Source organism: Colletes latitarsis, chromosome 10, assembly GCF_051014445.1.
Source record: "Colletes latitarsis isolate SP2378_abdomen chromosome 10, iyColLati1, whole genome shotgun sequence".
Lineage (NCBI taxonomy): Eukaryota > Metazoa > Arthropoda > Insecta > Hymenoptera > Colletidae > Colletes > Colletes latitarsis.
The window spans coordinates 10,720,838-10,742,454 of NC_135143.1; the positions used below are offsets into that span (position 1 = coordinate 10,720,838).

The 21,617-nt window shown below is 35.4% G+C and overlaps 6 protein-coding genes across 7 annotated transcripts; 1 reads left to right on the top strand and 5 right to left on the bottom strand.

The window, feature by feature from the left end:
- Positions 1–3,416: 3,416 nt before the first annotated feature.
- Positions 3,417–6,233, bottom strand: Csn8 (COP9 signalosome subunit 8). The gene is made up of 4 exons (XM_076775889.1): positions 6,019–6,233; positions 5,831–5,901; positions 4,633–4,811; positions 3,417–4,142 (listed from the first exon to the last, which is right to left on the bottom strand). Exons 1-4 carry the CDS (start codon positions 6,073–6,075, stop codon positions 3,886–3,888), a joined length of 564 nt encoding a protein of 187 aa, XP_076632004.1. The 5' UTR covers positions 6,076–6,233; the 3' UTR covers positions 3,417–3,885.
- A 528-nt stretch (positions 6,234–6,761) lies between these two features.
- On the top strand, positions 6,762–8,889 carry Rabx6 (RAS oncogene family member RabX6). Its single transcript, XM_076775888.1, has 3 exons — positions 6,762–7,157; positions 7,341–7,585; positions 8,029–8,889. The coding sequence occupies exons 1-3, from the start codon at positions 6,978–6,980 to the stop codon at positions 8,225–8,227; spliced, it is 624 nt and encodes a 207-aa protein (XP_076632003.1). The 5' UTR covers positions 6,762–6,977; the 3' UTR covers positions 8,228–8,889.
- On the bottom strand, positions 8,529–11,349 carry Nfs1 (Nfs1 cysteine desulfurase). The gene is made up of 10 exons (XM_076775884.1): positions 10,955–11,349; positions 10,805–10,884; positions 10,623–10,739; positions 10,397–10,534; positions 10,105–10,310; positions 9,914–10,035; positions 9,398–9,555; positions 9,055–9,326; positions 8,901–8,990; positions 8,529–8,669 (listed from the first exon to the last, which is right to left on the bottom strand). The coding sequence occupies exons 1-10, from the start codon at positions 11,094–11,096 to the stop codon at positions 8,606–8,608; spliced, it is 1,389 nt and encodes a 462-aa protein (XP_076631999.1). The 5' UTR covers positions 11,097–11,349; the 3' UTR covers positions 8,529–8,605.
- A 133-nt stretch (positions 11,350–11,482) lies between these two features.
- LOC143347046 (uncharacterized) lies at positions 11,483–15,032 on the bottom strand. Its single transcript, XM_076775883.1, has 6 exons — positions 14,091–15,032; positions 13,862–14,031; positions 13,540–13,788; positions 13,291–13,451; positions 12,868–12,957; positions 11,483–12,800 (listed from the first exon to the last, which is right to left on the bottom strand). Exons 1-6 carry the CDS (start codon positions 14,210–14,212, stop codon positions 11,724–11,726), a joined length of 1,869 nt encoding a protein of 622 aa, XP_076631998.1. The 5' UTR covers positions 14,213–15,032; the 3' UTR covers positions 11,483–11,723.
- Positions 15,033–15,179: 147 nt separating this feature from the next.
- LOC143347049 (transmembrane protein 45B) lies at positions 15,180–16,758 on the bottom strand. The gene is made up of 2 exons (XM_076775887.1): positions 16,613–16,758; positions 15,180–16,445 (listed from the first exon to the last, which is right to left on the bottom strand). Exon 2 carries the CDS (start codon positions 16,418–16,420, stop codon positions 15,650–15,652), a length of 771 nt encoding a protein of 256 aa, XP_076632002.1. The 5' UTR covers positions 16,421–16,445; positions 16,613–16,758; the 3' UTR covers positions 15,180–15,649.
- Positions 16,759–17,200: 442 nt separating this feature from the next.
- Rpn13 (regulatory particle non-ATPase 13) lies at positions 17,201–21,350 on the bottom strand. Of its 2 annotated transcripts, none has more exons than XM_076775885.1 (6): positions 21,034–21,350; positions 20,791–20,907; positions 20,049–20,463; positions 19,850–19,992; positions 17,638–18,077; positions 17,201–17,460 (listed from the first exon to the last, which is right to left on the bottom strand). In XM_076775885.1, exons 1-5 carry the CDS (start codon positions 21,232–21,234, stop codon positions 17,685–17,687), a joined length of 1,269 nt encoding a protein of 422 aa, XP_076632000.1. In that variant the 5' UTR covers positions 21,235–21,350; the 3' UTR covers positions 17,201–17,460; positions 17,638–17,684. The 2 variants fall into 2 exon arrangements, with proteins under 2 accessions (XP_076632000.1, XP_076632001.1); XM_076775886.1 differs by having other exon boundaries at positions 17,638–17,909; positions 21,034–21,348.
- Between the last annotated feature and the right edge of the window lie 267 nt (positions 21,351–21,617).

The window sequence follows — 21,617 nt, forward strand, 5'->3', positions numbered from 1 at the left end:
AACTATTAAGAACATTCTACTAGCGAAAGAAAATATCGGATCGAAGAATAGTCGGGGAACTTCCACCGGATTGAAATCGTCACGGATGTCGCCGGCGACAGGAAACAGACTTCGCGTGAAATGCGCGGCCATTAAAGCGTCAAGTTGGTACCGAGAAACATTGACAATATTATCAACTGTGTCGAAGGCTGCTGTTGGTCGGAAGAGAGTCGAAAATAGCGATCTTCGCGACGGCATCCCTTGGTTCTTTTTAAGGGATTCGTCGAGCGTACGAATAACGTCGATAGTTAAACGAAAGGGAACGCGTTCCTCTCCGCCTTCCAGTTGTTCTTCATCATTATCATCATCCTCCTCGTCTCTGGCGTCTCACCCCGACGGCTCTTCCGCCGCGAAGAGACTTTCGAAATCGACTAGTCGCGTTCGATTCGTGCCACTCGCTCGCTCCTCACGGAGCATCGGCGTTTTCCGCGACGTGCAAAGGTCACCGCAACAGGCCGCGGCGCAGCTACGTTCTCGGGAAAGAAGAGACGCGAGTCACCGGCGCGTACTCTTACGAGGGGAGGTCAGGTAAGGTAACTGGTAACCCGGGTCTTCCCTCTTGCCTCTCACCTTCGCGTTTTATGTTGCAAACTAGTACTCGTCTTTAGTAATACTCGATGGTACTTGGCGCGCAAGCTTCTAGAAACCTTTAGTTGCCTGAACGATAAACGCGTTTACCAATTAGCATTGTGGACTCGATCCACTAAAACTTCCACCGTACTCTGGGCCCGACAAATTGAGAAGATCGACGCGTTCGACCCGAAAAACGTTACTGTTCATAGTCCACCTAATAATCTGAGCTTCTGAGAGATCGAAAGAGGCTTGGGTCGAAGGCAACATATTACGACAAAGAATCTTTTTTGGTCTAAAAAATAATATTTTTCGTACAAAGAGCAACTTTATTGCACCTCAGCCTGAATCTACTCATTCAATAATTCTTAATTGTCCGATGAATTTGTATTTTTTCGCCATTTTTAAAACTGTTATTACAATTCGTTTGTCAGGATCGACGAAGAGTCTATAAGAAATCGTACTAAAAACACCAACTACTTTCAAAACGTTAACGTGCTCGTTTAAACTTGAATGAACCGACGAGATACTTGCTAAAGAGGTTCGTCTATGATTTTCGGAAGGTATACGGCGTAAGATGGCAAACAATTTGCGATTATACGACCTGTTTCATCCCCTTCGGACGATTATGCTTTCCGTCTAGCGAGGCAAGAGTCGATGGGTCGAAGAAATAGGGAGTGAAAAGAGACGAAGGGAAAAGAAACGACGCGATATCGCGATGCAATCATCGCTCGTTGGAACGACGATGAATCTGCATTATTGAAAGTCAGTATGAACAGAATACGCCAGAGCAACGAATCTCTCGCGTGTACCGCGGGGTCGGCACCGTCATCCTCGTCCTAGGCTACATCCTACCCAGTTTGCAACCCCCCGCTGACCGAACGCCTTTTTCGATACCGATTATTGCGCCGATCGCACGTTCTTGATATAAACAGCGGCTAGGATAGGCTCTTTGATGTGGTACGAACGCGTGGGAACGCCTTCCAGATACGTCTGAAGGCGTTTCTTTTCATTCATTCCCACGTTTTCGCGGCAGCAAATTTACGAATATTCCGGGGGGAATTATTTGCAATTTATTGTAAATATTTTAACGAAAACATTCCTATTTATCGACCGTACGCGAAGTTGGACAAATTCTATTCGCGCGTAACAAATACAAATTTTAGATTCGTTTGTTTAATTCGTTTATTTTGATAAATAATAATTATCAAATTTTAATAAACTGTTTATTTTGATAAATAAAGCCATAAACAGCAGCCATAAAGCAATAAATACTTTTAAAACAAAAGATTAAATTAGATACGTATAAATAGATATTTTATAAAAAACCTGTAGGCCAATCATCCCCAAGGAAAGTTTAATTCGTGTCGAATGGTATCTATTATTGAACACTACTTTTGGTTTGAATTTATCGCTGCTGGAAACATTATTTTTAAGTTTCCTCGCAAAGCGTCAACTATCAGTACATTTACCAAATTAAAGAATACTCACTGAAATGGTTAAAGCTATTTCTTGAAAATTGACGGAATTATTAAATTACAAGAAAGATTCCAATCTCTTCGAGCACGATTGCAACGTATGAAGCAGATAGCCAGTTTTCTTAGCTGAATAGCAGGTGTATAACTCCTCGGTTTCCGGGAGTCTTATCACTATCCGGAACTCTCATCTAACCATGTTGAGCGTTACGATGAGCTGTTTGTTTCGTAACACGGATCGGTTATAAGAATTGTCATGCAGCGCGTTAGAATTTCGGAACTAGGTCAACTAGATTTCGAACTATTAAAAGAAAATATGCTTCATCGAAAAAGATGAATAACTATCGATCCATAGACGCGAACTAGAATAAGAACTGACAGAAAACACGAACGGACGCACAGCAATTTGGAACACCTAAAATATTTATTATTGCATAGAAAAAAAATTTAGACAATCCATTCGGAAGTCCATAAATACGTCTACGAAAGTTTACGTTTGTATTCAATAAACCTTTTATTTAAAATATTCCAATGATTATCTAAGCAATCGCCTTCTTAATGGGAATGCTTCCATAAACGGAACGTAAACATCACAGAGACCACGTATCGCGTAGAATTTATACGGAAATACAAATGGCGCGGTATACACGTAAAATATGAAACGCGGTTAGAGCGTGTAGGATTGGTGATACCGGTGCAACAACTTTCTAGAGTGTAGTGGAGCCAAAAAAGAGCAACCGACATCAATGACGGTGGGTGCACACCGGCTACCTGCCGACCGGTGGAAACGATTTCTTTGAGAATATCTAGGCGTTACGCAATCGAGCCGCGATTGTGCATATTCAGCGTTTACAATGCGGGACGGTCAGAATCGATTTCATAGAGAATTACTCGGCAGGCATGTCGACGGGGGCCACGAGGAGGCTGCGGCCGACCGGGCATACCTTGCTGTCCGCGATTTTTCTGACCCGCGAGGATTCGATTTGCGTGACGCAATGCTCGCGGCAGAATCTCCTCGCGCGGATTTTTCAACCGGCCCCGCCGAGCACGATACAACACCCGCTTGCTTTCACGCGCGATCGAAGCCACTCGTTTCGAGATCACCCTTTCCCCTTGCTACCGTGACTTTATCAGTCTCGGAGAGCTCGGTTGTTGCGCAATCGGTTCTCGAATTCAGAAACCCAAAAGGCTTCGGTGGCACGCCGAGCGCCATCGACGGGAACAATTGCAGTCTCGATGAAATTTAAAAAATTGTGTCTCCCAGCCCGGGAAGAGTGAGCGCGGAAGGAAACGAAAACCAAATGGGGGTAAGCATCGAATGACAAGGCATCGTTTTGCATGTGGAGCGCTGTATCAGGACGGTAGTGATTCGCGTCCGTAATTATTATTTTGTACAATAGAATAATTCGTTCCAGCAGTTTAATGCTAAGATCAACACCGATGAGTCAGACATAACTAGTCCAGAATCCGTAACTTCGTGCGTGGACGATTGCTCTCAAAGATGGCTCTTCTAGAAAATGCCAGTCCACCTTTTCTCGTACGCGGCACTCGATTATTGATTAATCGAGTTGTTGACTCCACGCTTACAGCGAGTTTCATCGAATGAATCTTCCAGTCGAACGGGCAGAACGCGTAGGCAGACCGTAGGTATACTTAGGATAGGGACACAGGTGCTTCCTTTGAGGCACACTTCCTCCTTTATATAATACGATTACGAGGTAAAACTATGTTTAAAGTACTGTCGATTGGGTCTTCGTGATGCGTGCTTCGTCACTGACGGCCCGCGGGCTGGCTGGATCGTTCAGTTCTCCAAGAAGGACACGAATTGCGTGAGTTTGTGCAGCTGATCCTCTGTAAGGCAGACCTCGTTGACGCGGTTACACTCTTCTTTCTCAATCTTGCACGGCTGCACCATCGTCCCATCGACGGTCCAGCCTCTTTCGGTGGCCATTTGACGCGCCTCTTCCAATGCCAATCCCGTCATCGACGCGAACACGTTTATATCCAACGACGAATACGCCTTGGATATCAAGACCATTGCTCTTTCGCGAACGTTATCTGAAAGAACCACCAAAAGTTAGACGCAAATAACGATTCGGTCCATACCGTTCCTTCTTCTTTAAACTTCAACAGAGTTGGGCATGCTCCATTTAAAATGGTAAATACTCCAGCGACTAAGGATCTTCTCTGTAAATACATTTAAATTAGTCATTTAATTCCCTGAATACCTTAAACTGTTTATGAAAATAGTATTAAACTGGACGTGATAATATGTATAATAATAAATAGCAAAAATTTTATAAAATACTTAGCCTTTCAGTAAATGTTATTCTTTCATTTTTATTACTTCTAATGCCCAACTCTGAACGTTTTTATGAAGAAGTTGCTACAGTTAATTTCAACAATAAACGTCCATTGCTATGATACTTTGTTGCACAATTTCGAATCGTTTTGCTAAGAGGATTCCTTTTCAGCTCGAACTTGAGAAATCCATTCGGATTCTATTGCATTCTTTTGGGGCGCGCTGTACATTACGCGACACACATACCTTTCAAAGCAGCCATAATATCGGAAACATCTTTGCTCCATTCTACGTTGAGGGCAGCATGAACCGCACGCCAGTCTCGTTGCCACATTCGCTGTCCCACCACCCATATTTGCTTGAGTTCCGTACTTCTGGTTTTCAGGTTTGCAGGTATCCGCTTCCATAGGTACTTAGCGTTGCATCTGCGACGCCGAGTTTTCGATCAAATAAACACGGATCGAAACTTTGATCGGGCGGGTATTTTTTTAAAAACGAAATGCGTGCCGTAAACAGGAGTGGAAAACACATCTTTCAGAAAGTATTCGAACGACAAATAACTGACTAATTTGTATACAATTCAATTTGTTTAAAAATCACATTTGCATTTGAACAGAACAAAATCGAGCATTTGTCTCAATCTCAGTTTATAGCCTTTTCAATATACCGATAAAATGAAAAATCAAAGTAAAAGGTAGAACATAAAACGTTTTCGTTTCGTCAACCCATAAACTTGAACGTATAACGATGGCATTAATTAGCAATAAATTAAAATATAACGAAGAGCGTGGTGCAATAAATATAATGGCGTGACCGATGAAGCTTGCAATAAATTATGTGGCATACGTAAATGCGACAAAAAACAGCATGCAACTTAACCGTAAATAAACGGCCTGGAGCAATAGACGCACAACTGCACGATAAAAATTGTTTGCGCCAGGAAAAAAGGGTAAACACACAATTTAAACCATAAAATCGATGATTCGTCATGAATCGAACGCTTCTCTAACAAAATACGAACCAAAGAATAAAGAAAAAACGTGATAAGATTGATACGATTAGGTTAAATTTTTAAATTTCCCGCCATTCGATCGAGGTACAAGGAAAAACGACTTGTTAAGTACAATTAAACGAAAACGACAAAAATAATATGTAAAATACTTAAGTGACAAATAAGAAATTATATATGTAATTGTTCATAAACACTTATTAGTAAAAAATTTCGCACTACTTTTGTAAGTATCGATGTCGAATTAACAAATGGCGTCGACACGAGATACACAAATGATTATTTTATTGTAAAAATAACATAAATACAACGTATCGCAAACTCGTATAATAATTTGTTAGTAAATTTATTTGTTAAAGACTTATTCGTTTCAATGTAACAGTTGCTCAGACGACAAAAACTGAATAGAAATAGGTATCATATTTTTGTACTTACAAATCATTCTGATACAGATATACAGCTAATAATTGAGCATACGTCTGAGTCCGTGCAACTCCGCCAGGAGCCTGAAAAAAGTATTGTATAAATGCACTTTCGACGGATTTATTTATAACGCAATATCATTACTATCGCAATATAGTCGGCATAACCTATATTCGCGAATGCTTGGACAACACACTTACCTCCAATTCAGCTTTCTCTAGCTTGTGAAGGAATTTTTCCACCTCGTTCAGTACCATGACGAGAATTCGTTATTTTCTCGACGAAAAAAACGACTCAGAAACAATCGTGTTAACAATACGCGCCAACATTGAAATAAACGGACGTCAAACGAAAAGTCTAAACAGCTGAGGGTTGAACACATATACCATCTTGCGCGTGTGAGTATTTCGATGCAGATGACGCCACCGGACGGTACAACTTTTAAAGTGTAACATTATTGGACCATCGATTTAAAATCAATTCGATACTTTATCGAAAACTTTATCCTGTTTTTAGACGAAATTGATTTGATCAGTTATATGAAATGATTAAAAATAAATTCGTCACTATACACACTCAAACTAAACAAACCGTTTTACAAAAAGCGATACAAATTCGTACGCAAATCACTTTTTTGGAATTTGCATCGTTGACTTGACACAGAAACAATTAAACATTTAATCATTTTATAATCAACGTCTGCTATAATCGTTTAAAAGTTAAATACAACCATAACCGAATTTAACGAAATTCATAATCCTTATTAAATTTAAGAATTAAAGCAATGATTGATACAATAGTAGTACTACATAGTAATGGTAGCTACTACAATAAAATTCAATTTGAATTATATTAGAAGCGCATTATAATAATTTAATATTACTCGCGAAACGTGCACACAGGTTTATTATAGAAACTCTATTCCACGTTATCGATGTGAATAGGTGTTCTACAGTAGAGATACTTGTGGTCCGTTACTGGTATAATGTTTCCACTGTCACGAGTGTCATTGCACTTGTATTAGTGACTATGTAGGGGCAAACAACCCTTAAAAAAAATGTTCACATCATCGTAGAAGATATATCTAAGTACGATGATTTGTTGTTATTGATGTTGCTTTTCTATTTCTGTATAACCGGTGAAGTGACATAAGCTGAACATGGCTACTGTTAAAGTAACTGAACAGAAAGTTATTCTGTGCGGAGAATACGGTGTGGGAAAAACGTCTATATTCAGGCGTTTCGCGAACAATACTTTTGTATCAAGCAACGATCGGAAATCGACACTCGGTCTCGATAATATCGACAAAGAGTATGTCGTCGAAGACAGACGAATACGGGTAATGTATCTATATATATATGTTGACAATCCTTGAAATGAGATTGGCGTTTTCATTTTCTGTAAATAAACAATAAGCGATTGGGAGATTGCTATATGCTAAAACTTAATTTATTTCAAACATATGACCAATTCGTGGTAGCTTTTATTGAAATTGAACATTTTGCTTGACTTTATTTTTCAGTTACAATTATGGGACACTGGTGGTATGGAAAGAGTTGCATCTGTAACATCCAGCTATTACAAGTTTGCAGAGGCTGCTATTTTAGTGTTTGCATTAGACAATTCAACGTCTTTCCACCTTTTATCTCAGCATTTGCTGGATATTGTAACATATGCTGAAAATGCAAAAATATTTCTTTGTGGGAATAAAAGTGACATAGAAAGCGTAGCTCCACAAGTTACAGATGCAGAAATGGAACAGTTTTGGTAAAGTTTGTGATGATTTAACCGCTTTAATACAATATATAATCTGTAGGGGTGTGTGAGATCCCGAAAATATCGGGAATTCGATGGTCGGAGCAAATCAGGAAGAGGTCGAGTCGACCTCTCAAATATTTCGAGATTCCCGACAGAATCGGATCTTCCGAAAATTTTGGAGACTCTTTTAAAGAATTCGTGATGGATAATATTCTTTCAATTTCTTCTGCCAGTTTTCGTAAAGTTATTGGAAACACGGATTCTAAGAATCATGTGACCTGATGTAAACAATCGTGCGACTGTGAATTCCGAAAATTCGAGAATCTCGAAACTATGGGGTACCCGTCCCGATCCCGAAAAAATTTCATGTTCCTGACCCGACCCGATATTTCGGGTTCTCGCACACCCCTAATAATCTGTTATATATTAATAAATAATAATACTTGTTGCAGTGAACAGTGCCACAATTTAATCTCTGGTACCTACAAAACATCATGTAAAACTGGGGAAGGAATACATGAAATGTTTGAAGACATAGCTCAACATCTAGTTGAAGCTAACAGATCACGCATGGAATTGCATGAAATGGACAAAGACAGATTTAAAATTTCATACATCGATGAAGCTGCTGATCCATCGTGTTTGTGCTAAACATGAACTTTGGCAAATATATACTCATGACACGTTTTTATAACCTGACAAACTCAACACACAGCAATAAAGTGTGAGGAGTACAAGTATCTTTTACATATTAAGTAACTATCATGAATGTCTTTTCTATGAGGAAAAGCATTATGAAATTAAAGACAGGAGAAGAAAGGGAATATCAACACAAAATTTATATACAATCATCATAAAACCTAGAATTTTCGGAAGTAAAAAATTTTAAATAAAAATTTATTACACATTACGAAATATTTTACTTAATTAGGCTTTATCTATTTCTTGCAACTTACGGTCAATATCATTGTACATTTAATCCATGCTATCTATATAATTAGATAGTGAAAGCTATGTGGTTAAAAGCCACTAGTGCTGAGTCCATTTGATAGTCTTCAGGTCAATTCCTTCTTCAACCATTTCCCATAATGGGCTGTAAAAGAAGCAATTCAGATAAGCATTATTATTAAGTATTAATTAATATCTAACTCTATATACTCAATATTGAATCATGAAAAACGTCCGACATTGAATCTGTTCCCTCCGCTTATTATGACTATTATACTTTTGACATTCGTGGTCGAATATACATAAATGAAATTAAAATAAGATAATCATGTTTTCGCATTAAATAAATATTTATATGTAACTTAGTAAGTCATACCTCATTTCCCGAAGTCTTTTAACGTGCCGAATCGTATTTTCCGCAGTGAAATCAATTTCTTCAAACGTCGTGAAACGACCAATACCAAATCTACACAAATAAATAAAATAATTATTAATACATTATTTAATGCTGTTTAACAAATATAACTCACCTAATACTGGAATGTGCCAGATCTTCTGATGCTCCAATTGCTCTCAATACATAACTAGGTTCCAAACTTGCACTAGTACAAGCAGAACCACTACTCAAAGCAACTTCTTTTAGTGCCATTAACAAAGATTCACCTTCTACGTATGCAAAAGATAAATTCACACATCCGGGATACCAAGAAACTGTATCTCCATTACGTATAACATGTGGTAAATTTGACATTATTTTTTCTACCAAGTGATTAGCTAGTGATGCGATATATTTGTGATCGTACTAAGAAATATACAAAATTTATTAAAAAACTAGCATACCTTAAAATACGAATAGTTTTCAATTAAAATTACCTCCATTTCTGTTTGTGCTAATTCACAAGCTGCCCCCAGACCTACTGCTAATGGTGCTGGAACAGTACCGCTTCTCATACCTCGTTCTTGACCACCTCCACTTTGAATTGCTTCCACGCGTACTCTAGGTCTTCTTCTCACATACAAAGCTCCAATTCCTTAGTATTAAATAGACTATAATTACATAACTACAAAAATAATAAAAAACTATAGTAGAGCCCACTTAAATGACCACGCTCGGGACCGGCCGCGGTCATTTATGTAGGCATAATTACTTCTCAGAATTCAACGGAGATAAGGAAAGAGAATAAGTGCGAGTGAGATACAGTAGCTGATACCCGAAACCATATATACAATATATCGATAACGACCGGCGTCAAGTTACGCTCGACACGCTCGATGTTCGAAGCCGCTTAGCTTTTAATTCTAATTAACGGAGATAACCGCGGATATTTAAGTGGGCAAAAATGCGGTCACTTAAGTGGGCACTACTGTATATGTAACTTCAGAAATTACCTTTTGGACCATATATTTTATGACCACTAATAGATAGTAAATCAATGTTCATAGCATTAACATCAATTGGAATTTTTCCAATAGCTTGTGCTGCATCTGTATGGAAAAAAACCTTCTTTTTCCTATAAAAGGAATCCACTGCATATAAAAGTTGTTTTCTAAATATTAATCTATAATATGCCACTTTTTACCTGCAAATAGCACCAATCTCTGCAATTGGCTGTTTTACACCTATTTCATTATTTACCATCATTATAGATACAAGGGATGTTGTGGGTTTAATTGCATCTTCTAATTGACTGAGATCAATAAGACCATTTGATTTTACTGGAATATATGTTACCTCAAATCCTTCTGCCTGTAAAGCTCTACAGGAATCTAATACACATTTGTGCTCCTATATCAACATAATTATATAGAAGTCTATAAAAAAGTTAAAGTAACATACAACATTCAAACAATATTCAAATGTAGTTAACATACTGTCTGTGTTGTCACAATATGATTTTTTTTGCCTTTATAAAATCTTGCTACACCTTTTACAGCTATGTTATTACATTCTGTTGCACCAGAGGTAAATATAATTTCCTTCTTATCTGCACCAATTAAATTTGCCACTTGCTATTGGAGATGAAACATCAGATTAATGTCATTTTAAATCACAGTTCATATTATTTGATATAACATAACAGAATCATGTATGACTAACATTACGAGCAACTTCAACAGCAGCTTCTGTTTCCCATCCATACATATGTGTTCTGGAATGTGGATTCCCATAACATGATGTAAAATAAGGCATCATTTTATCTAATACTCGTGGATCCTATGTAGGAAGTACAGAAAATTTAATTTTTAATCATAAAGTCTGATTTATTATTTTTCACATACCATGGATGTAGTTGCTTGAGCATCTAAATAAAGGGATCTACCTTCTGTAGGTCCCCTTTTGTATTCATCCGTAATAACAGCTACAATGAAAGGATTCATTTACATATAAAAAACAATGCAATTCTATTAATTGCAATATATAATGCTTACATTCATATTCTGTAGCTTCTAATAAATGTTGACAACTAACGTGTACAGCACGACATTCTTTGACGCGAACTAAAGTTAATAAAAAGTTTCTCGTCGGACGAAACATATTAATCTTATGAAAACACAGATTCATCCAAACCATTCATTAGTTCTACAATTTGGCATGTTCTAACCTTAAATAACCTAACTAGTATAGTATACTTTTGTTTAGACACTTTTGAAAACACCTATACGAATAAGAATATGAAGATTATTAAAATCAGGAATTTATTGAAATTATATTTGTCTTGCTTTTCGTCAATCAAGAATGATTAGAAATATAACTTGCTTAATCCCGCCCAACTGATTTGACGATCTGCCGATCTACTACGATTCAAGATTCAACTGATTCAAGATTAAAAAATATATGTGTACTCGTCAATTTTAAGAAAATGACGCAACGTCTTTTGCAACTATGTAGGTACATACGTAAATTACACATGACGCATAAGTTGTATATTTATATTTCTATAGATAAATGGAAATGGGTATTAAAAAACATTTGTTTATTAAGCATAATAAGTGTAAAAATTATCAATTTGGATTTTTCCAATTACAAAAAACAACATAATATGCGTTCAAATATTATGCGATTAATATTAGGCATAAGTGTACATACAAATCACATTAAATACGTTTATACAGACAGTTAATTTCAAACGTACAATACATGATATAAAGGTATAGAAATAATCTCAATTGCAAAATACTGATTAATGTAGCGAGTCTACTAACGGTCCTTAGATAAATTTAACGAATCACTAATATCGCTAGGTTGTGATTGTTGTTGCTTCTTATGCAACGTCGTCATATCCAACATTCCGCCAAAGTCGGATTTAACATTAGAGATTGTCAAATCTTCGGTTCCTTGATACTCGTTTGATCGATTTAATTTGATATCATTTTGAACTTCTATTTTTTTTCGTTCGGTTGAATAATCTTCAGGAGCTACAGAAAAGTTTCTACAAGCTTCTGAAGACCCGGTAGTTCCTTTGAAGGGCGATTGAATTGGATCAACCATAGCAAAATCACTTGGTTTACGTTCGTTCCCTTCGATATCTCTCGCGGGAGAAATTTTGCCAATCGAGCCAAACAAATTCGCGATATTACGCATATAAGTAGATGGCGAAGGCGACGATGTCCTTGTAAAGTCCGCAATTGAAAATCCCGAAAGTTTTGCTAAATCCGATGTAGAAAAATTTGCTAACTTTGACAAATCTGAAAATTTCGAGATTTGTTGCGTTATATCAGCTAAAGGAAAGTCGGGTGTCGTAGACGAACGCGATTTATTAACACCGGTGTCTGTTCCGAGAGGATTGGGAAGTTTTGAAAAATCAGCTGGAGGGAAATCATAGTCACATTTTGTATTTTTTAAGGAAACTGTGAGTTCTCCGGATTGAAAGCTAGGTATCACTTCTGAAGGTGATATGTGTTGTTTAGATGTTGCAGAGTTACTATCTTTTATCTGTGTGATGGATGCAGTATCTGTGGCTATAATATTATCTTTTTTAATACTATCTCTAGAAGTAGATGGCTGCATCACAAAAGGTTTTGATGTGGGAGTAATTATGGCATTATCAGGTTTAAAGTTTACAGGAGTAAGGAAGACTGTTGCATTGTTAGGTGTCAGACCAACTCCTGGTGGGACAGAAGGAATTAATGGTTCTGAAACAGGTACTAATGGAAATTTCATAGCAAGAAAATCAGATGTTCCGTCTTCAGAACCAGGACAAATCATTTCTCTAATTACATCCCAATAAGATCCATTTGATCTATTACGTCCAGGTAATTTGGACGCGAGGGAACACTGTTAACATAACATAAATATTTTAGTATTAATTGCGTAACGTCTACATTATTTCTTGTATATTTACCCTTAAACGTTCAAGATAAGTTGTATTGTTGTTAAAATTGGCAGTAAAATTAATACCTCCTTCGCTTCTATAATACTCTATACACCTTCTCTATAATGAAAAATATGTAATACCCAATTAAATGATGTTATGAATTATTAATTTAATACAAATACAGTAGTGCCTACTTAAGTGCCCGCGTTCGGGATCGGCCGCGGTCACTTAAGTGGACAGAGTTATCTCAGAATTCAATGGAGATAAGGAAAGAGAATAAGTGCGAGTGAGATACAATAGCTGGCACCCGAAACCATATATACAATGTATCGATAACGACCGGCATCAAGTTACGCTCGACACGCTCGATGTTCGAAGCCGCTTAGCTTTTAATTCTAATTAACGGAGATAATCGCGGACATTTAAGTGGGCACTACTGTATATACTTACAATTTCTTCTAATGTATCTTGAGAAAGGAAATGCTCTTGGGATAAAGTATAACTTAATAGCATTGGTCTTGGATATTCATGAGGCCGATTTTCAGGCGGCGGTAAAGACCAAAAAACATTAAAATTTGACTCATAACAGCTGCCATCAGTGTTGTATGGAGCTAAAAGCAATGGTATTGCCCTTTGATTTATGCAAATATTAGTTACAAAATTGCATTTAATAGAACAAATAAAACATAAAAAACTTACAACATATTAATCCCACACATGGTGTATATCCATTGTCACTAGGCCCCTTCATTTTAATCTGATAATCTAATTGAGAATCAACATCCCGAAGTGAAGGAGAAGCATGTGATGTAGGATGAGAATGATACCATCCAACTAAAGTCACACGCTTCCATTCCATAGCTCTTGCAATTTCAGCTTCAACTGCAGCTGCAGCTGATTTGTCTTTGCCAGAATATCGGCATGGAAAGGCAGTTGTTATGGATAAATCTACAATTAAAAAAAGAAACAATTTTTGTTTCTATTGTTCTTATTATCTGCATTAATTTTTATAGATATTTACTGTGTGAATTAATATCCCAATGACCACCTAGGTAGCCACAAACTTCTTTGTCTGTTAAATGACAATGTAAATCTACCAACAAAGCTGCAGTAGTTGTTATTGTAACTAAAAAGGGCTGTATTTTCCCAAGTGTGCTAAAGGAAGTAAGTTCTACCATTGTACTCATATCCCTGAAATATAAATTGTTTTTAATGTTTTAAAAAATATTTAGTTTGTTTCACTTTCTTACATGGCATGACTTCTTATTCCAAGATTTGTGTGTTTTACTGGTACTCGTACTACTTGCACTGGAAGACTAATATGAATCTTTTCAGGACTCTCCTCCATAGATTCTGTGATTGTTGTTTCCATTTTATCTTTTTTTTATTTAATTAAAAGTAAATTTGTCTCTTAAGTAGAATTTTAATTTTTAAATTAATTATAAATTCATTATTTTCCACATGTCTATGCTTTATGCAAGACAATAAATAATTTATTAGTATTAAAACATTATTGATAATTCTATATATACTACATTGCACAATAATAATAGATAAAATTTAGTTAAACAACTATATTGTAGTGTAGTTATCATATCGTATACTGTTTTTGAAAACCTAACCCAACTTTGGAGACACTGTTATTATTGACAAAAATGATAACACTATTTATAATTTGAGTTAGGTTACGATCAGTTATTTAAGTTCCAATTTTCCAAGAATGGTGCATACGTTGTCAAGGTTGGTACTATAACGAATTTTGAAACTAGTATCTAGTAATGTTCTATATGAAAATCGTAATCATAAAATCAACATGAAACCAAAGGTGCCAGAAGTGCACCGAAGGTGCTTTCTCACATTATGCCAGATCACGCGTATGTGAGCTCGTAGAGTTTCGGAAAGTCGACAAAGGCAAATTGACGCATGCCCTCTTTCTCGATTCTCCGAAGCTGCCCGAAGTAATTTCAGACCGTTTCGTGGGAGTCGAGAGAGAAAGGCTAACATTTGCCTTCTGGCTCTTGAACTGAAATCCGAACTTCACGTCAACGGCATACGATTTGGAATCTCGACTGCCCAGACATTTTTACTTTGCGACCTATGTAGGCTGACATAAACAAAGCAAGCAATTAGGGAGGCCTATGGTAGGGCTGTGTGCTGGCACGTAGATGTCAGGATTGAAAAAGAATGTTTCCCTACCATGAACCTCATCTTGAGCGCGAATCGAAGGAGTGGTCGACTCCGCGCTCAACAACAATTAGCAATTTATTTCCAGATTATTTAATCATGAAAATTAACTTAAAGCCGATAAAAACATACGTTAATGAAATAATAAGCTCGAATGAATTACAAATATGTTTAATAAAATGATTTATATACATTGTATAATTACATGGATTCTCTTGGCACATGGGTTTGCGGTGAAGTAGAAATACTTATTACAAAAGATGAAGGTTTACGTTCTTCTATTAATAAATAAGTGAGCAATAATATCATAAGGCACCTCTTAAGTCCTAATGAGTATTTTACCTACAATACCAGGGTAGTACAAAACTGCTTACACTATCATGACTGTATAATTAGAGCCGTATAAAATAGAGTTATTCGTTGTATTACAAAACGAAGCATTGTTATAAATATTAAGTAAAAAAATACTGATATCATGTAAAACTTGAATTTGGTTTTTGCTTTCTCATTATCTGGCACTACAATATCTATAATATACTACTCTAAAAATATTATTTTTATGCATAATGCATAAATTTTATACGTGCACAAAATTAAATTGTGTTTACCAATTTCTTTCAAAAGTTTACATTCTATGGTCTGATGCTTGATAATAGTCATAAATTGGAATTTCTGGTGGTTCATCCATTATAAGTCTAGGAGCACAGCTTCTTGTTATAGCTACTACGCACAATGTTACAGCTGATGCAGCAGCAACATGCCAAGAAAATACAAGAGCAACACCTTCTGGTAAAAGTGGCACTGCATGATATACACGTACCATATGTGCTATCCAACCACCATGGAGTAACGTTGTACAGGCTCTTAAAAGTTTTAATTCAGGCCAAACAAGTTCCAAAATAATGGCTAGAGATGTTGTCCATACTATGAATGCTAAAATTAAATTGACTATCGCATTGCTCCCTACACTTCCCCATAAGAAAAGGAATCCTTCTATGAAAAAACTTTGGCCAAGTGCCAGCTTAACTAATCCTTCGCTTACATTGTGTGGAAAATAAAAATTCAAAACATCAACAAGACCAGAGAATGCAAAAAAGAGATAAATCGTAGCTAATACAACTTTTGGAGACACTGTACCAGCTTGTTGCAGACCACCGGTTATTGTACTAGCTAGACCTACTGCAGTTGCTATCAATTTCAAGCTTCCCTCTATTGGGTGTCTATTCAACAATTTTTCACATTTCTCTATAAACATTAAACCTTTTGTTGCATTTGAATCATCTCTGGGTCTCAAGGATACCCAATACTTAGCATAATCATAGCACCATTTCAAGCCAAAACTGTAAAAGATAAAGCCAGTGAGAATGCATGGCACATGGTTGTCCATAGAGTACATTAGTAGTTGTTCTTTGGCAGTGAACCTGTAAATATTAAACAGCGTCTAAAAAAATAACATATCTGATACTTCAGAATTTGTAATTAAACGTTTCCTTAGTATTGTAGAATCTTTCAGAGTACATAACAATAGTTCTCAACTGAACGGTATTAGAAATACATTTAATAAGTATATTTATTTCGAATTACTTACTGTATATTACAATAATTATGCACTCAGCAAGCCCTACCCCTTGGATCTTTTTAATTGTTACAGTTTCTGCTTCTAACGTTCCAATGATCCGCAAAGACCTGCTCCAGTGTTACCAGATGGCAGACTAGTGTCTAGAGGGAACTGCCCCTCCACTTACGCATACTAATGCACAGCCCTAGCGCATGAGCTTCTGCGACAATGGCGGAACGGCCTACCATCTGATAACATTACCCTACATGGCGTTATTTAAGCGTCATAATTACTGATTTCTCTATATATAGAATTTAATCTTTATAATACATTATTACTCCAATAAACATAGAATACATTATTGTTAAAAGCTTGCATATGGAAAAAATGAAACCGCATAAACTAATAGACACGTTTTATAATAACGACGTTTTTTCCAAGTCGAATTTTACGAACCACGTCGCAGCTTTGTGGAAAAGGATCCGAATTACAGTTTTGCAATAGAAATATAGTATTTTTGTGAATTTAACCAAATAAACTATATTAATATTTATAATATAATACAATTATTAATGTAATGATACATACTATAGGAGTTAGAAATATTTATGTGCACATATGTATTGTTTGTATCAAACGTGGTACATATCATGAATTGAGATATCACTGCAATATTTATTATAAATAATGCGTGTTAAGTACACTTTTGTTATAAATGTCACATTTAGTCTCATTCATATTTCCTTTGTCATTGGGCACCATGCATGGAGTGCATAAATTATCATTGCGGTCCTGGATATAATTTTTATTGGTGCTTCTTATTCCACTTATGGCATTGTTGCACACAGTGGTTGTTTTTCAGTTGGAGTATGTCACAACTAAAGGATTACTCTTTATTATTGTATAAATTTAGAAATATTTTATGCCTAAGTAATTTTTTATATTTACATTTCAAAGGACAATTTAAAATATTTTTTAATTGTAATAAAGTACATTATTCTTCAAGGAAGTATTTATTACACATACGTGATTATAATGTAATACATGTTGCATACCTTCTAAATGAAAATATAGATGAAATCAGACGCATAAAATTTTGTTCTTAATCTGAAGCCATTCCTTTGTCGTCGTCTTTCTTATCAGGACTAGATGTTGGTGAAGCTTGTTTCGTACTATTGTCTTCTTGTCCTTGCTGTGTCTGTTCTTGGCCAGTCTGAGCTTCAGATTCAAGAGCAGTGACGAATTCTTCAATATTTCCACTGGTAGCAGCATCAATCGCGTCAGGTCCCAAGCCAAATTGACGGACGACAGGTCCCGCCTGGCCTGACTGCAAAGCAGACCAGAACATTGATAGCGCCTGGGAGAACTGGGGAGACAATAGCGTGGTACACAGGTGGTCCCCTGGTGGTAAGTGTGGGCTCATTGCACGCTCCAAACTTTCCGATGCGGAGATCGCCGCAGGGATGGCATTGGTCAGCTCAGTTGCTACGCCCCTCTGCCGGACAATAAGCTGTGCTGTAGGTGGCCGAAAACAACAAATAATCCCAGAGAAACTTCCCCAACTGCTCAGCAGAGCCAGAGTCTCCGACAGCCAGGAAAAGTTCGAGCAGAAATCAATGTTAAATAATGAAAACACCATGCCTATATCCTTTGATTTTATTATATTACTTTGTGAATGTATACTATGGTTCAATTACTGATGATATCACTGATTTTAGTACAGAAACAACATTTATACAATGTTATGAACCTGAAGTTTGAAACTTAAATGATATTATGAGTATATGTTACTGACATTTTACATGATATCTTATATGGTTATTCATGATATTTTTTTAAATATTACGACACAATGTAGAGTTAACTAAAAAAAATTAAATCCAAATGACTGTGCAATATTTGTTAAATAATGACACTATTTTTTGCAAACAATTAAAATTTCCTTAATTCTAGTGTAGAAGATTTAATGAATGATTTTTTATGCACAGTTGTTTAAGAATGTTGAAAAACTTCCATATCTCCACAAGTTTGACTGTCACTCCATGTGCACTATCAAGAATACCATTCTATTCCTGATAATGATAACTGCAAGAGAAGATACATTAAGGAAAAAAAACAAAGGTAAATAGCTTATTTCAGTAATTAGTACATCGAATAAAATATTGCATAATATTCATAACCTTTAATTACATATGAAATATATATTATTTTGCGTTTTCCTTCAATTTAAATAATAATATGACTGCTGAGGTATCATTTGATGTAAGGTTAATCTTGAGAAAGAATTATACAAGGAAAGCCTGTTATCTTATCAAAATGATTATGACAATGTAATCGGGCTTTTTTATAATTACGATTTATCGCATTAAAATATCAAATACAAATTGTTTTTCATTATACCCATAAAAAAAAAGAATATTGCATTTTAGTATAAAAAATATTAGTTTGCAATGCAAATTGTAATTTACGATTTATAATTTATTTTTATTATTACTATTGATATAATACAAAAATATATCTTCATATATAGAAAAAAATAAAATTCATTTAAATAAGTAATTTTTCATAAGAAATAAATCAAATTGAATATATTTCTTCTTTTTTAACTGTTACTCGTTGCTGTATACACTTCTTATGAATCTTTTTTTCATGAATTTTATTAGAATATAATTTTAGATAATTGCAATATTTCAATTTTAATTAATATATTCTCATAGTTGGTATACAGGGTGTTTACGAAAATGTGAAAATTTTCTCAGGATCAATTCATACCAGTATAAATCGAAAAATTCTACACCATTTTGCGATCTAAGACTTCGTTAGTTAGATATAAGATAATCAATGCACAGTGGTCACACATGTATCATTAACAGCATTGTTCATCTTCGTAGACTTTAATATGTTTCTGCGCTCGTTTTAATAATTCTAACAGCTAGTATTATTTCGACAATAAAAAGGAAAAGAACTGTCTTGCACTATGATTTCCATAGTACGTGTATGTTAATTATCTATATGAGTATTTTGTAACGTGTAATTTTATGATATTAACGATTTTTCCTGCCGTAATTTAAGAGTTATATTAGAGGTGACGAACTGGCGGCTTGCGAGTCGCCAAATGGTACAAAACTTTTCACATTTTTAGGATCAGTCTTGTGTCAAGTCAGTTACAATAACATATTTAATAAAGCAGTTTTATATCAATAAACTGAAAATTTTAAAATAATATTGCATATAAAATATAGGTAGTTAAAGAATATAAGATATTACCTGAACAACAGATTCTGATTCCGTCGATGTAGGAATTTTCGATAAGAAGGATTGAAGATCACTAAGTCGTATTTTGTTATTCGTGCCTTTTGCTGCTCCAGACGTCGACGGAGCTGGTGTTTTGGTTGATTGTTTGTTGTCTCCTAGATGAAGATTTACATGAATTACCGTGTATTATTTATATTATGAATTCACTTACCATTAGGTTTAGGAGTATCATTTGTAGATGCTGGTAAAGACACAGTTTGTGGTGAAGGTCCTACAGGATTTATAGTAATTCGAGGATGTGGATGTCGGTGGTTTGAAGTATGTCGATGAGACGAAGGAAGTCGCGGATTTATAAGTGCTCGAGCAGGTCCAGTTGTTGCAGAAGCACTAGTACTCTGTCCACCTTGAGGTCTATTCATTGTACCTAATAAACTACCTAGACCACCCATTTGTCCTACACCACCAAACAACTGCATCAATTGCTGTTGTGACATATTATTTAATATATTTTGAAGATCTCCTTCTGGGTTTGTATTGCCACTTCTTTGTGACCCAGGAGTTGGTGGGTTATTAAGAACTTCATTAATTTTTCTACAATATTCTTCATCTTTGTCTGTTTTAAGATCCTATAAAACAATAAAATGTTAAGTAATAAATATATAACTATTTCATAAAGAAAATTGGGCTTATATAACTATTAATTAAATAAATTATTTTTACGAAATCTTAAGAATTTGTATATTTCACATAATTTGAACTAGAAAAACCATACTCATATATATAATATTAAGATAGTTTCATTATTTCGTTTCATCATTTAAACTACCTTTGTTAAGGAGACTATCTTCTTCAGAATTACCCTGTATAATTTTCTACTTTCTGCAATTCAGATTATGTGAAATATTACTCAACCAATGATTTTAAATAATACGACAGTAAAATATATACTTTACCTGAAGCCAAACAAAAAATTTTTTGTTTGATGACTTGAACCGTAAAAGATATACCCTTCCAGATTTGCATTGAGGAACATGTTTAAATTCGCAATCATCAGGAAAAATAATTAAATCCTAGAACCAAACAAGAAGTTTATACAAATCTATGTAAAATTAAAACGAATATACAAATGTAACAATAACCGTAATTTTGAATTATTTTCAGATTTTAAAAAAACGTAAAGGTAATGAGAAACTTACATCTTCAACAAAATTTGTCCTACGATCTTTCCAACAGAAATGCATCAATGAGTCGTCGGATTGATAAACGAATAGCTGGCCTTTTCGTGTATCTGGATAAACCATTTTTCCTTTCATGGTCATTTTTCCAGCTTTAAACTCTACCAAATTTTTGGAAGAACTGCGAGATACATTATTTCCAAAAAGAGCTCCTCCCGACATGTTCGTGCCTTTAAACAAATGTCGTTTGTTTTGATAAATATATTAAACTTCGACAGGCGGTTAATTTTCGTTAGACTGCGCACTGATGACTCTGCACTTTAAAATGGCGTATTAAAAGATTTCCGATCACATATCGAATTTGCAGTGATGCTTCCCGGTTTCCACCAGAGGGCTGCCAGCTGCTATATATTCTCGCTACTTATTGATCAGTAAAATAATCCGTATTTAGTAACTAAATGGTCTCTAGTAAAATTTATAGCTCTCTAGTGAAGTCTATAGTATAGCTATACTGTAGAAAATTCGTCCTAGATACTAGTATAATTATTTATAATTGATAAGGTATATTTATGCACTGCTGTTCATAAATATTAGGGCATTTAGCT

Bases quoted from the DNA above. Each gene is read 5' to 3' on its own strand.
- Csn8 (XM_076775889.1), bottom strand. From the start codon at position 6,075: ATGGTACTGAACGAGGTGGAAAAATTCCTTCACAAGCTAGAGAAAGCT. The intron at 5,902-6,018 runs GTAAGTGTGTTG...TACTTTTTTCAG, and splicing joins TAGAGAAAGCTGAATTGGAG to GCTCCTGGCGGAGTTGCACG. The intron at 4,812-5,830 runs GTAAGTACAAAA...TCGGCGTCGCAG, and splicing joins TATCTGTATCAGAATGATTT to ATGCAACGCTAAGTACCTAT.
- Rabx6 (XM_076775888.1), top strand. From the start codon at position 6,978: ATGGCTACTGTTAAAGTAACTGAACAGAAAGTTATTCTGTGCGGAGAA. The intron at 7,158-7,340 runs GTAATGTATCTA...TTTATTTTTCAG, and splicing joins TCGAAGACAGACGAATACGG to TTACAATTATGGGACACTGG. The intron at 7,586-8,028 runs GTAAAGTTTGTG...TACTTGTTGCAG, and splicing joins GCAGAAATGGAACAGTTTTG to TGAACAGTGCCACAATTTAA.
- Nfs1 (XM_076775884.1), bottom strand. From the start codon at position 11,096: ATGGTTTGGATGAATCTGTGTTTTCATAAGATTAATATGTTTCGTCCG. The intron at 10,535-10,622 runs GTTAGTCATACA...CATCTCCAATAG, and splicing joins CTGTTGAAGTTGCTCGTAAT to CAAGTGGCAAATTTAATTGG. The intron at 9,327-9,397 runs GTAATTTTAATT...TATATTTCTTAG, and splicing joins TAGCACAAACAGAAATGGAG to TACGATCACAAATATATCGC.
- LOC143347046 (XM_076775883.1), bottom strand. From the start codon at position 14,212: ATGGAAACAACAATCACAGAATCTATGGAGGAGAGTCCTGAAAAGATT. The intron at 14,032-14,090 runs GTAAGAAAGTGA...TTTATATTTCAG, and splicing joins GGAATAAGAAGTCATGCCAT to GGATATGAGTACAATGGTAG. The intron at 13,452-13,539 runs GTAAGTTTTTTA...CATTGCTTTTAG, and splicing joins ATGTGTGGGATTAATATGTT to CTCCATACAACACTGATGGC.
- LOC143347049 (XM_076775887.1), bottom strand. From the start codon at position 16,420: ATGTACTCTATGGACAACCATGTGCCATGCATTCTCACTGGCTTTATC.
- Rpn13 (XM_076775885.1), bottom strand. From the start codon at position 21,234: ATGTCGGGAGGAGCTCTTTTTGGAAATAATGTATCTCGCAGTTCTTCC. The intron at 20,908-21,033 runs GTAAGTTTCTCA...GTTTGGTTCTAG, and splicing joins GGACAAATTTTGTTGAAGAT to GATTTAATTATTTTTCCTGA. The intron at 19,993-20,048 runs GTAAGTGAATTC...ATCTTCATCTAG, and splicing joins TGATACTCCTAAACCTAATG to GAGACAACAAACAATCAACC.